Consider the following 13,708-nt stretch of genomic DNA (forward strand, 5'->3'; position numbering starts at 1 on the left):
TCAGTGACACTCATTCATTCATTGTCATATACTATATATAGACATATATGCTGCTGCAGACAGAACCAAGCTGACTCACACACACAGGGGAGCAAAGGTTTGTTACGCACTACTCTTAACTACACAGTTTGATTACCTAACCCATAAAATGATGAGAACAATGGCTTCTAGGCTGATCCTGGTACAGCTCATGAATGCGCGGTTTGCTTTTGGGATGGGAGAGAAAAACATTACTGTGACACATGACAAATGAGTTTCTCAGGCAGAAAATATTTAACATATGGTTGTTAGATTAATATTGCTACAACACAATGCATTTCCAGGAGATAAAAAATATCATTTCCTCAGCACGCTTTGGCACCGCGGAGCAGGAGTACAGCTCACCTGTATTCACAGAAGGTGTCATCATTCATTCCTTGTGACTCCATGTCAGGGTGGAGGTCTTCCTTCTCTTTCACTGCAGAGGACGACAGGACAGACATTTCAGCACCACTGTTCAAGAGCAGCACTTTCATCCACAGATGTAATTGCATATTTCTTCCACTGCTGGGACATAAAATCATTTGTAATGCCTCAGATTTGAATATCTATAAAGGGCCCTACCTTTAAAGTTTCCAAAGGGAAATAACTCAAACAGTAACATTTGTCTTTTGCTCATTTTAATCAACCTCAATGATTTTCTGTCAGACGATTCCGGGAAACTGGAGCAAAAGCAAACTCAACATCGATGCTCAGTAGATGTACAGGAATAAATGGGTCTGAACTTTTACATCGCTTGAGTGTATATAAGAGTTGAAATTAAAAAAACAACCGAAAGCTTCTGAGATCAACTAAATGTGACTCTGTAAACATTATATCAAGTGTGTACACTGAGAGCCTCTCTTCTGTATGTCTGCACAAAGTGCTACATATCAGCTCTTTGTATAAATATGCTTTAAAAAATACCAGATGCTTTCAAGAGAGACAAAAGAGGCGATTCATGAAAAGAGCTGGATGGGCAAAGGGGGAATCCAAAGGAGCTGATGAAATATTCAGTGCTTCATGTCAAAAGCTACTGCAGGCAAAGAAGTGAGGTGGTGTGGAGGCGACGGGAAAGCAGGTTGAGAGGAAGAAACCGAGTGAGGAGACACTGCAGGTAGGTGCCATAGTGAGACTGAATTTGGCTCTGATACAAGGCAGCACAAAGGTGCAGGAGAAGAGCCAGGAAGTTCTGCACATGTGAGGGGTGGGAGGTGTGGAACAAAGCCAGCTGGTTCCCACTTGTCTGGCTTGACAAGAAATGTAATCAGAGGTACCAGGCAGAACTAACAGAGTCACACAAATTATTTTACACACAGTAAATCTACACTGCAAGCGTCTCACAGACAGTTCACGTGCGGTTAATGATGTGGGGCTTGACAGGGTTAGCATGCATAGGTGTCCAACATGCATGCATAGTGCATTTCCAATCAGGGTGGGGGTCAGGGTTGAGGCCCATTGCACATTTTCATTCTTTCAGGAGGTCAACCAAACTCATATCAAAAGTCAAAGCAAAGTATCATCCAAAAAAAAAACTGGTGAAAATGCAGAGATAATAAACTGCTTATAACAAGTCAGACTGGCGTCTTCTACGCGCACTGCACATTTAATGAGCTGAATTTTGATTCACTTCCTGAAGGGAAACAGCAAAGAGACCCAACCCTGGTCAAAGGCTAACTGACCTTTTTCCATGGAGAACATGTCTTGTCGCTGGGGCGGCGGCGGCGTACCTGCATACTTGCCACCTTTGTTTCTCCGCACAAAACAGGCCATGAGCGCAACAAGGGTGAGGAGCACCACAGCACACATGGTCCCAATGAACCAGCCCTGGGTCGAAAAGTCGCTCCGCTGACCTCCCACAGCTGAGAACAAAAACAGCAAAGAGACAGAGAGCTCAAGGATCGACTCTACACACCGGCGTGTTTGAGTATGACAGTCCCCTCAAGCGCTCCTCATACACCTTCATATTTGACTGAAAACAGAAAAACAGGATGGATTCTAGTTTGAGAGGATGTTCTCACGTCGTGTTTGACTCACATTCCCTTCAGCGATATCACTCTATCTCTTCTGAAAGAATATTAAACAGGGAAAAACTAAACAAATGCGCAAAGACGGAAGAAAAAAAAAATAAACTCACACATTCAAAACAGTCAATATCACTTTGTCAATGGTGTGTTTGTTTGTTATGGCAGGTTAGGAGTCAAATCACTAAACTCTATCGACTGCGACACCTTTCTCTCCTCTCACCTTTGACTTGAGTCTGGATAACGTCTTCAAAAATGCTAGCATTATCGAGCAGCCTCTTGGCCATGAGGCGCACAGTGTACACCGCCCCGGGTTTGAGTCCGTCAATCACGTGGAAACTTTGAGAAGTGTTTACAGCCTCTGAAATCCGCCAGTTACCATCACCTACACAGCCAGGCACAGGAAGTGCAAAAGCAGCAAGTCTGTATTAGCATTCATGCTATTGAAGAAGAAGATAGGATGAGCTGTTGCCAAGTCATAAATGGTTCTTAAGTTGTTAAACGTATTTATTGCACTATATATAACTTTAAATACATCTTAATACATTCTGAGGCAATCACGGACATGCTGGAAGTAGCCACGCAGACATTAGGCTTATAATATATTTTTAGATGTTTATATATAAAAACTTCCCAGTTACACCTAAACAAGATGCCACCTAAAATTCATGTAAATATTCAGCAAGGCGGGGACAGGAAAAGGAGCTTACGGTTATTCATGTAAGCCACATAAAGCTGCGAGTCCTGCTGCTCTTCTCTGGCAGTCCAGCTGATTTTGGCAAAGGTGTCACTCACGTAAGAGCTTATGTTCAACAGGGCTGGAACTGATAAAGAGAGAAGGAAAAGGAGGAGGAAAATAAGGAGGAACAGAAAACACAGACAGGCATGGGGGGAAAAAAAGGGAGAAAGAAGGCAGGAAAAGAGGATTAGCTGAAGCAAACAGGTTCTCCCCCCGCAGCTCGAGAACAGTGCAGCAAGCGGAAACCCTTCAAGAAGACAGTTCAAAAGGCAACACTGGGCCCCAGACTTAATTGAGTGGAGCTGGATTTTGGCTCATAAAGGGTAGATACAGAGATCGTGGGCGTGAGTGACATCCAGTCTTCACTCTCTCTTAAGCAAAGCTGGCATTTCCTGACGCCCCCCCACTATGAGCGAATATCGGAATAGATTGAAACGACTCCATGTCTCCAATGCCATTGTTAGTTGAAAGTTGAGGTAGATCAAGATGAGATCACAGGAGTATTACTGGCTGTGCATGTGTGAGAGTGAGCTATATACCTAAAGGAGGATGAGTGGAATTGCCTGGGATAGAGCTGGGAAAGGAGAGAGAGCAGTTGTGGCCTGAAAGGAAAGAGAAGCCTCAGATGTTAGATTCCTGCAACAATGCTGTCAGATCTGATATTCTATATTGTGCAACAAGCGAGCGCTACAGACTACAAGACGGCGGGATTGTCAGAGCAACTGGAAACTGGATTAATGGCAGTAACTGCTCAAGTGATAACTGATAGTAAACCACTATAACTGCAGCAGGGTCTATGTTATACATCTGAATTGAAATTCAAACAGCAATTTTCATTTTGTGATAACGCGCTAGCACAAGGAAACGTTCTGGTGTTCAGGAATGACCCACACTATACTTGTGCAACTACAAAGGACATTTGGATGAGGCTATGACCACCTACTCACGACATCAACACATCAACAACCACGTCTATCTCTACCACTACTTTGTGTCAGTGATCAGCAGCGACTGCAGGCAGTGATACATACTGCTCTGAACAGGGGCCACAGCTGGAGTCGAAGACAAATCTTCAGAGGGATAAAAAAGAAAATGAAATACAGCAGAAGATTACAGATATATGGAAAGCCAGCTTTACACTTTATAGACCAGGCACAAATACACACACGCGCACACGCACACACACACACACACACACACACACACACATCAACAGAGGCAAATACGTGGGCAGTATATCCTCACAAATGCAACCACATGCAGGTTTATGCCTGCATGAGACATCTGTTTGTTAGAAGGGCTTTGGATTTGACGAGCAGGAGCTGCACCACCAGAGGGCGCTATGGGGGAAAAAAAAGATCATGCCCTTTGTCCTCCCAATAAACTGGAATAGAGTATGAAATGTATTTGAAGACAAACACGGTGTACTCAGTCGTGTAAAGTATGAACATATTTGCTTGATTGTTGTGTTGATGGACACATAATATGCTACTCGGTGTGCGTTTTGGAAACTTGTTCTGCGATGAAGTTCATCAACAGTACACATTATTCATTTTGAGTCATGCTCCTAACCACCTGATGAATGTAAATCAAGTATTTCGAAAGGAAATATCTGGTTTTTAGCTGCTAAATGTTCCACTGTGTTAACTGTGTCTGTCTGCTGTTTGGCGCTGGGCAGCCAGTGTACGGGGGGTTTTGGAGCTATTTCACTGGAAACAGCTGCCTGCTTTGGTTGAAAATGACACTATAGGACCAGTGAGAGTGAACTAAAACAGCAGAATGAGCTGAAAGTGGTTATAAAACACCGTAAAGCCGAGGGGAGCTGCAGATTGAGATGCTAATTCTCCGGAGCGTCGTCACTACGGGCGACTCCTTTCTCATTGCCACGTACTCTTCACATCTTCTTTTGATAAGCTGTCATTATCAAAATATTGATTACAGCCACTTTAAATTCATTTCTTGCATACTAGCTGCCAAACAATAAAACAAGACACGTGTGGTTTATAGTATTCATATTGGTTTGGAGCTTCTCATCACAGTGCTGATTGCTCTTTGCTTTTCTTTACAAAGGGCAGAATACAATGTGCTTTATACAGCAGATGTACCTACATCATCATTACTGCAATGTATTTCTATTATTCAACAATTGTGAGGATTTGTACTTTAACACACAAGGACAAGAAAAATTTGAATCAGATTACCCTGAATATGATAAGTGATTATTATTATTATTATTATTATTATTATTATTATTATTATTGGTTTATTGTCACAGTTTGATTTCTAAGTTTTGGTCATTTTCCAGTGTCACATTGATTTTGCATGAACTGAATTTGCAGTCATTGGTATAACCGTTTCACTACATGTGGCACACACATCATTTAACATGTTGTCGTCTGCGTAAGCTCTCACATCGTCTAGTGTGAATATTGTGTGTAACTTGAAGTCATACAGAACAGTTAACACTGCTGCACATTGACTTGGCCTGTCCTGCTCTGACTGCTGAATCCTGAGCTGACTGCAGTGAAGGCGAATGCGGCTCTAAACTCTAACCTAACATTTTGAAAACATTAAGCTCAAGCCATTAGCAGATATGTCAGCGATAACAACAAGGGTCTTCAATGCTGTGGCAGGGAGCAAATAATTTAATCTCTGGAGGAGATGGTTATTTCTGGGTGACTGTGTTATGCTTGCAGTCCGCTTTATTTCTTCTTTGTTATCTCATGAGACATAATGGAGAAATATATTTCTCTGCCTGCCACGCTCTTCTGCTATGGCTGTCCGTTAGCTGTTCCCCTCTCAGTGTTTCCTGCTCTTCTCTCTCAAAGACTTTTCACCCCATCCATGTTTTTCCTTCAACTTTCGCATCACGAATCTTTCAAACGAGATACACACACACCCACACACACACACACACACACACACCCACCCACACCCACATACACACACACACACACACACACCCACACACACACACACACATACACACACATGCATCTGCTGATACTGGTTTTTTTTTTGTTGATGTTCTGGAATGCCAGTCTGTAATTTGTACAGACATTTTTTTAAGCTAGAAGACTGTTTATCCTAACTAAAAGGGGATAAACAATAAAAGCAGTCACAAAGGTGAAATCTAAAAGGGACACACTTCGTGGCCTGGGCTCGCTCACTCACATGCATTCATTTTTCCACTGTCACTCCATCACTCCCCATCAACATTTCTAAATTCATGCTGCCCCTGCTCTGCGCTATTGGCATCCACTGATTTACTCTGCTGCATTGTGACTAACATGCCCTGAGGACAGCGCTCCAAAAAGAACCATTGTATCTCCCCACTGAGCCTCTACTCAACCACATTTACAAACAATGCTCCTAATGGGTCTCAGGCTGGACATCCACCTACAAGATGCAATGGCTCTCAAAGGAAACATAAAAGCCAGGAGAGGGTTGAATAACATTTATTAATACATTCAGAGATAGAGGACACATATTTTCTCATGCGTTCACATCTTTCTGCCTGCCAACTAATGGAGGAAGGAATTTTCCAGGAACTTTGATCTGTCATGAAATTCTGAAAACATTTTCAGTATCGTGTAATGAACACCTGCCAAATGCAGCTAAATCTGAGCGGCGGCAGGTAATGTTGTCAATCTACTTGCCAAACTGGCTGAATTTAAATTATGTGATTCGACAGACAACCAGTGTAAAGTGTTCGCTAAGAGTTCAACCACAATAGACAGAATCTGCATGGCCTTAGTTTACGAATGTAGAATTTGAACATTTTTGGTTTTGGCACACCCCTAGTGGTTGAATTCACAGGCTGAAAGAACACAAACAGTAGACTGCAGTGGTTTTGACCAGGGTTTGTCTATTGATCCTCAAAAACACAACAAATGATTAAAATGTAGATTAAGAAAATGACTGAATCTATTTATGTTGTAATAAAGAACATTAAGCTTTAGTTTAGTTGATGGTGGAACCCACAGATTTGGGTCAAAATTCCCTGGTTTTCTACCAGTTTTGACAGAATCATTTTAAATGGGGACGTGCACTTGTGCATTTGTTATTGTGATAATGCTGACCCTCATGCTGCCGAATTCATCAGCCTATCAGAATTAACAGTAACATGTGATCAGGTAATATCCGGTGATAAAGGCCGTTTCTAATTGCCGTTGTGAATTCGCTCTACGCAGTTTTAAACACAAACATGAGACAGATCACAGTTCAGAATAGGATCCACAGCAGAGGTTTTGTTCTCTGAACTTGTCAGCTCATTAATTCACTCAGTGAGAACGGCTCTGTGGCTGAAATGGATGATACCCTGAACAACAACCTGATGAACACTCAAGGTCATTAAAGGGGTGTTTGGCAGAACACCACCCTGATGCAGCGCTCTATTCGTGCGCTAAAGAGATCCTGTAGAGGCGGGGTAAAGAAATGCAGAAAAGCTGACCATGTTGGTCCGCTGGTTCATGTTTCATTGATAAAGAGCCCATTACTTCTTATGATAAGGCCGTGTGCACTGAAAGAAGAGTCCTACAGCAGAAGTTCCACAGTATTGTGCTCAACAATAGATCAGCTGTTAAAACCTTCCTCAACCTCTGACATTGACTTTCCAGACTCAAAAAGTGAGGAATTAGCAAAATACTTTAAAAATATAGTTACCATCAAAACTGGTATTGTAGACTGGTAAGATGGCAATTGCTGTATTCACCCTGTCAAAAGGCAGAAAACTATGACTATTTTATTTTTTGGCTGTCTTAGCAAACTAATCATAACACATGCACAGTACTGCAGTCCATATTAACACATTGGTGTATAGGTGAATTGCATTAAGAAACTGTAGGGATGCCAATTCACAAATAATACCAAGACTTTCATGATTTAGCTTTAAAGGTGGATAAAAATCATTCACTGCTCTGCTGCCTGACTTCAAAACCCAATGAAAAAGAGGAAGCACAGTGCTGTAGCGTGAGATGAGCTACACTGGCTCCCTGTACATTTTTGACGATGTCTAAAGGAAAGTCCTTTGACTTTTATTTAAAGCCTTAAATGGCTCAAGACCAAACTGTTTTGACAAGTGAAAATCCAGAGAGGCAGGAATACGTAATGGATTCAAAGATCAAAATCTTCACATCAGATGATAAAATGTCCTGACTTTTATTCAGTGTGGGGAGAGCTCCAAAACACTGGAGCCCACAATTCCCGGGATGCAATGAAAAGAGCCCTTTCAGTCGACCACTGATGCCTTATAAACACCCACTTCTTTCAAAATCCATGACTCAAGTGTGTAACACAGGCTTTTATGTAAAAAGTTGTTTCCAAGCCCAGATAACCCTAATGACATCATCAGGGGTTACTTTCTCACACTCTCACACTCTCTCACAGACTGCCCCCCGGAGCTATTATACAATATACAATTAAAGGCTGTAACTATGGTACACTACCATTAATCATTAATATAAACATCTCCACTTCATATGAATTACTACACTGCAGCTACCATGTCTGTAGAGTGTGGCAACATTTTTCAAAAACACTGGTGGGGCTTTCACACCTTAACCAATGCAAATGATTTCATCTACTCACGTGCTTGAGCAACGGTGCTGGTCTCCTGGGCCAGCGGAGGTCCACAACCTGCTCGAGTGCAGGCACTGAGGTGGAAGCGGTACAGGCTGCCCTCCTCCAAGCCCTGAAGCTGCCACTGGGTGGTGTCAGCCACACTGATGTTTATCTCCCGGGAATAAACCACCTCCAGTGTGGTCTCATTAACTATAGAGGAAGGAGAAAGATGTCAGGTCAGTTCACAAGGCATGAGTGAGCCTACGAGGGATAGACACAGAAAAAGTCATCACTGCCGGCTCGTGTTGTATGTTAATGGGACAGAGCTATAATGAGGGTCAGCGGTTGCAGGAGGAAGGAGATGAAGAAATGTCATGCTAGCTCATGCAGAAAGTGAATGTAGCAGATACATGTCGTGACAGGTGAGCTGAGGAGGAATACATTATGAGCGAAGGCGTGAGGAGATGAAAAGAGGAGACAGAGAGCTCAAGAGGAGGGGAGGCTGTAAACAAGTGGCAATTGATGAAAGGAGGAGGAGAGCCGGAAAAAGGAAAAACAGGAGGAGGAGCAAATGGAGGAGACATGATGAGGGAAAAGCTGACAAAACAGTAGTGTAAAAGGAAGAAAAAAAAACTACAAGAACAGGTGGGAAAAGCAGAAGGAACACAAAGAAACAAAGGGAAAGAAATTAAACATAAGGCAGAGGCAGCAGAGGAAATCAGACGAGTAACAATCACAAGCAGCATGATGTATTACCAAACGCGCATTATAGATCAAAGTATAGCATTTGTGCATGACGTAGAAAGAAGAGAAAAGACACCTCAAACCCTCTCATTGATATCATTACTATATCAATGTTGAAATGCAGGTGAGATCTGAATATAATGCCACACCTGTGCTGCTTCAGATCATCTACTGACATTACACAGCAGTTTCATGACTCAACGGGCTGTGCATCCAGTACCACATGCATGATGTTCAATGAATTAACAGCAGCCTAAATTTGAAATATCTTTGAGTTACATGATGAATCAGTAAAAACCTCCAACACCCACAGCCTGCATTGTGTTGGAATATCTGTGTAAAGTCTGACATCTGATATGGGAAAAGGCAGAAAGGAAAAGGGGACAGAGTGTATTGAAGAGCTGGCCAGACTCCGTGGGTGCTGGTGGAGGCGGCAAAGGGCTGTCTCTGCCCTCACATTTTACACAAAAGACTTCAGAAATGTCAGCCAGTGAGAGTGTAGGCTTTGAAATCAGAGGAAGAGTAACAAAATCCCCAGTGGCGTAGTCTACGGAGCCCCCCTGGGGTCAGAAATTAAATTTATAAACCATGCTCTCTGATTCATAATCCATATTTTGCCCACAGAATACATGCACACGGTGTGCAAATCATGAATCTGAGAGCTCATTTACAAACCGTGGACATGCATTTGTAAACCGAGAATACAGATTTAAGCATGGCTTTTTTCTCTCAGTGGACCCCGGGGGGGGGGGGGGGGGCTCCACAGTGCTCTGCACGACAGACAGGTAAACGCCATATACCCGCTGGACAGCTCCATGATTTCAGAACCCACTCAATCATGCACGAGGATACAAAACAATCACGTTTTTTGACAGTTTCCACTCGCCAACAGTCCCAGATCCCAGATCGGAGACAAATCGGCACTTGCTCTCATGAACGACGATAGTTATATGTGAATTTTCAAGACGCAGTCTGACAGATACTACACTGCTGAGGAACCTCCTCGTTCGGTGCGTGAGGCCTTTCTGCTGTATTTCTGTCACGTCGTAACTGCAGAGCCTCGTTCAGCTCAAAATGTTTGAAAACTTTAGAGTGCAGAGAGACACAGAGAGGCTGAGTGGAGAAGTTGAACCAAGAGCGGATTGTTGTGGATTTCATGGTGCACGGGGCTCACAGACTGCTGCTCAGAGACAGCTGAAGACAACAACCACGGAGAGGGACATCAACAGCCACTGTGTTGCCTAGCGATGTAGCCTGGCATCTGCGTGCTGCGCAGTGTGCAGCTCTTTAACATGTGTGTCTGTGGAGCTTATACTGTTTAAAATCTCTGGTGATGTTTATTCTGCTGTTCAAGTGGCAGTTATTTCATTTTTGTAGCCTAACCTGCTTGTCGTACAGACCAGTGTCCAAAGCTCTTTTTATTCATTGTTGGTCGCTTATTGTCTGAGTTTTGTCCTCTTTCAATTCTTGTGAGGTTACACAAGAGGAGGGAGGCCGTTGTATATTTATAGCTGATGATCAGGTGTACACACAGGCTGCCAAACCTGTCTTTACAGATGGATTTTTGGAATTTATTGTTGGGTTGGACATATCAAGTGATGTTGTTTCACGAGTGTTGTTGGATTGAAATTCAATGCAACTGTAGCCTAAAGATGTTTTTACTATATGTTTTACTACTTTTTACTATAATAGTACCCCACGATAATTAAAAAAATCTAACTTACCTGTATCTCAGTACATTTTTACAAAAGTACTTCTGCTTGAGTAAAGTTTCTTTAAAGCAACAATACTTTTATTACAGTATCACATTCTAGTACTCTTTCCATCTCTGCTTACCTTTATGACAATATCTCAGCCTCAAGACACAGCTGGTATGTCTGTCATCACAAGAGCTTCATACAAACATGACCTTTTATATACATGAGCAATAGTGTAGAAATAACTCAGTACGCAATATCATCTCATAATCCTACAGCGCAGATTCCCCAGAAAACAAAAAAGATATGCAGCATGTCCAGATACATAACAGCGAGGCTGCTGCAGACCACTGTGCAGCATTCAGCGTTAAACAGTGCAACCTAGTGTCTGCTATGATAACACAGGAGAGGATAGGGAAGGGAGAGGGGAGTGGATGATAGTTCATGTAGTGTGTTTTCAGGTTCATCAGATGAGCATCAGCCTGTAGGCTCAAAGGTAAGCTGTAGTATCCCACATCCAGCCCCTCCACACGTCACCCACAACGCCAGACACAACAGGCAAAGCTACAGCATGAAGGGATCTATTGATGAAAACACTCAAGGTCTACACTGTGTAAGTCAAAGAACACGGGGTGTGTACATACGGAGGTGGTACTGCAGGAGATAACCGGTGAGGATGCCGTTTGTCTCCAGCGGTGGGCCCCACACCAGCAAAACGGAGTCTTCCTGGGCGTTGGAGGCGGTCAGGATGGGCACTTGCTTAGGCACTAAGAATGACACACACATGTTAATGGATCGACTGTACAGACATGTTTCTCAGGCAGCTTGTGATCTATTCGGAGCTGGTTAAACGTTACATCTGACTGCCAGTCTGTTTCAGTGTGAAAGAATATTTTTAGGATGCTTGAATCAAGACAGTCAGTCACGTCAAAATGAGTTACGATTTCTTTCTCTCGTGTCAAGTGTCTCCTCATGCTTGATATTTATTCTTTCGTGCTCGAAACTTTTTTAAGAGCTTTCTTTACCCTTTCCTCATTAAGCAGATGAAAAACCACACTGATGTAGCACATGACAGTTTGTCTGTTTCAAGCAGCTTTGTCGTTTCACAAGGCTGACGTGCCTTTAACAAGTACTCTCATGGAAAACTTCATCGGGTCACCTTTGATGACTTCTTCTTTCCTCTCCTGGTCTTAAGGCTAAACATTTCACTGTATCTGCTAAATTCAAAGATCCTCTCCAAACATTTTGTGAGACGTATAAAAATAGAATTATAATTTGGATCTGATGTTTTTTCCACAAAAGGTTCCATTACAGTCCATTATCAGTGTATGTGCACTGGAGGTTTCAAGTGTCCACATCAGATTGAACCGTGCTTGACTTCCAGACGCGTTGTGATGTCACAGTTCATGCTTGTAGGTGCAGCTCAGAGTGAAGGTGAGCACGGAGAAACTTTTCCTGCCTCACAAATGAATTTGAAAACAGTCAAAACAGCCTTCTAGTGTCAGACTGTGCTCACTTATCATTCTGCACAGTGAAGCGCAAACATCCAAGTGATGTAACAATGAGCAAAACACATTTTGTGAGTGGAGGGGGATTTTGATGTAAATGAAATGTGTGCTTGTGTTTCAATCCCTTGTCTTGTTGTCTGACTCACTTTAAATGTCCACCATGTCATTAATGGATTTTTCCGCAATCTTTTATTTGTGTGAGAAGAATCCCTATGGTGTGTGTTTGTGCCACCTCACCTCCCTCTGGAGTGCTGAAGGAGACCGGGTCACTGCTGGGCCCATTGCCTTTCTTGTTGAAAACATTGACAGTGAGTCTGTACTCAGAGAAAGGTTCAAGACCCGGCACGATGGCATGAGTCCTCTTCCCAGGAAAGGACATGGACTGGCGCTCATCTAAAATCTTATTGGGATTCAGCAGACTCCGTTTTCTCGTCCAGTGGACCTGTGAGAGGGAAGTAATGGACAATGGTGAGGAACAAGTCTGAACAGACCCCAGAGAGGAAAGAGAGGAGGAGAAAGATGGAATCAGACACTAAGACAGAATAGTGAGATACAATATATTGAGCCGCAGCAATTAAAGTCTGTCTTCCCCTTTAATGAGGCAGTTATCTGAAGTCAGACATCACATATAACCTGCAAATCTGAACCTCAAGTGATGTGTGTGTTAAAATAGCTTCTTCACACAGACGCATTGTGATTGTCACACTGTCAAACACTGTGCCGCCTACATGCTTTCAACGGAAACAGCTATACAGGTGTCAGAGTGCAATAAGGGAAAATGTACCAAAAAGCATATTTTTTACAAATATTGTACAATATTATCACATTTATGTCTTCATTGAATTATAGATACGCAAATGCTTTGATCAGATGACACATTAATTAAAGGTGAAAATAAAGAAGGCTGCAAAAATGCAATCTGTGAATTTATTTCTGGCTTAATTCACAAGCCTATTTCTCTTTAAACTGAGGTGCCTCTGTGAGCACGCTCAAATCTCATCGTTGAGTTCATCCTCAACAGGGGGTGTGCTGCTGTTTCTTAGCTGGCTAATGACAAAACCATTCCACCAGAAAAGGTGCACCGTTCAGAAAAGGGCAATTAGAGGAGTTTGAAATACAGACAGCGAGAATGATTCAGGCTGGACAAACACAAAATCTTCAACCACAAAATCTGAAACCAATAGTTTCAGAATAATCTTTCTCTATGTGCTTATTACATATTATTCATGACACTTCTCCTGCATTTATGTATATAAATCTGTCTGTGGAAGGGCTGAGGCTGACACTCTTGGGATAAGACACACTGAGGACAGTGAAAAGGAATGAAACAGGAAATGTCTCATATATAACGAGATTGATGAGAAAATGTGTTTGAATAACGATCTAATTGCAGCAGGTAATCCAGGTGGAGTTAAC

The 13,708-nt window shown here is 42.5% G+C and overlaps 1 protein-coding gene across 7 annotated transcripts in view; it reads right to left on the reverse strand.

The window, feature by feature from the left end:
* chl1a (cell adhesion molecule L1-like a) overlaps positions 1 to 13,708 on the reverse strand; it is a 49,977-nt gene that overhangs the window by 4,100 nt on the left and 32,169 nt on the right. The window contains exons 21-29 of one of the 7 annotated variants that reach the window (XM_076741725.1): positions 12,530 to 12,734; positions 11,429 to 11,551; positions 8,371 to 8,553; positions 3,813 to 3,851; positions 3,321 to 3,383; positions 2,753 to 2,866; positions 2,266 to 2,427; positions 1,701 to 1,880; positions 385 to 457 (exon numbers count right to left, since the gene is read on the reverse strand). In XM_076741725.1, coding sequence (XP_076597840.1) covers positions 385 to 457; positions 1,701 to 1,880; positions 2,266 to 2,427; positions 2,753 to 2,866; positions 3,321 to 3,383; positions 3,813 to 3,851; positions 8,371 to 8,553; positions 11,429 to 11,551; positions 12,530 to 12,734 — 1,142 coding nt within the window. The remainder of the gene's footprint in view (positions 1 to 384; positions 458 to 1,700; positions 1,881 to 2,265; positions 2,428 to 2,752; positions 2,867 to 3,320; positions 3,384 to 3,812; positions 3,852 to 8,370; positions 8,554 to 11,428; positions 11,552 to 12,529; positions 12,735 to 13,708) is intronic. The other 6 variants (XM_076741728.1, XM_076741726.1, XM_076741729.1 and 3 more) reach the window with 6 other exon arrangements.

The sequence above is a fragment of the Chaetodon auriga genome, chromosome 10 (assembly GCF_051107435.1).
Source record: "Chaetodon auriga isolate fChaAug3 chromosome 10, fChaAug3.hap1, whole genome shotgun sequence".
In the NCBI taxonomy this organism is placed as follows: Eukaryota; Metazoa; Chordata; class Actinopteri; order Chaetodontiformes; family Chaetodontidae; genus Chaetodon; species Chaetodon auriga.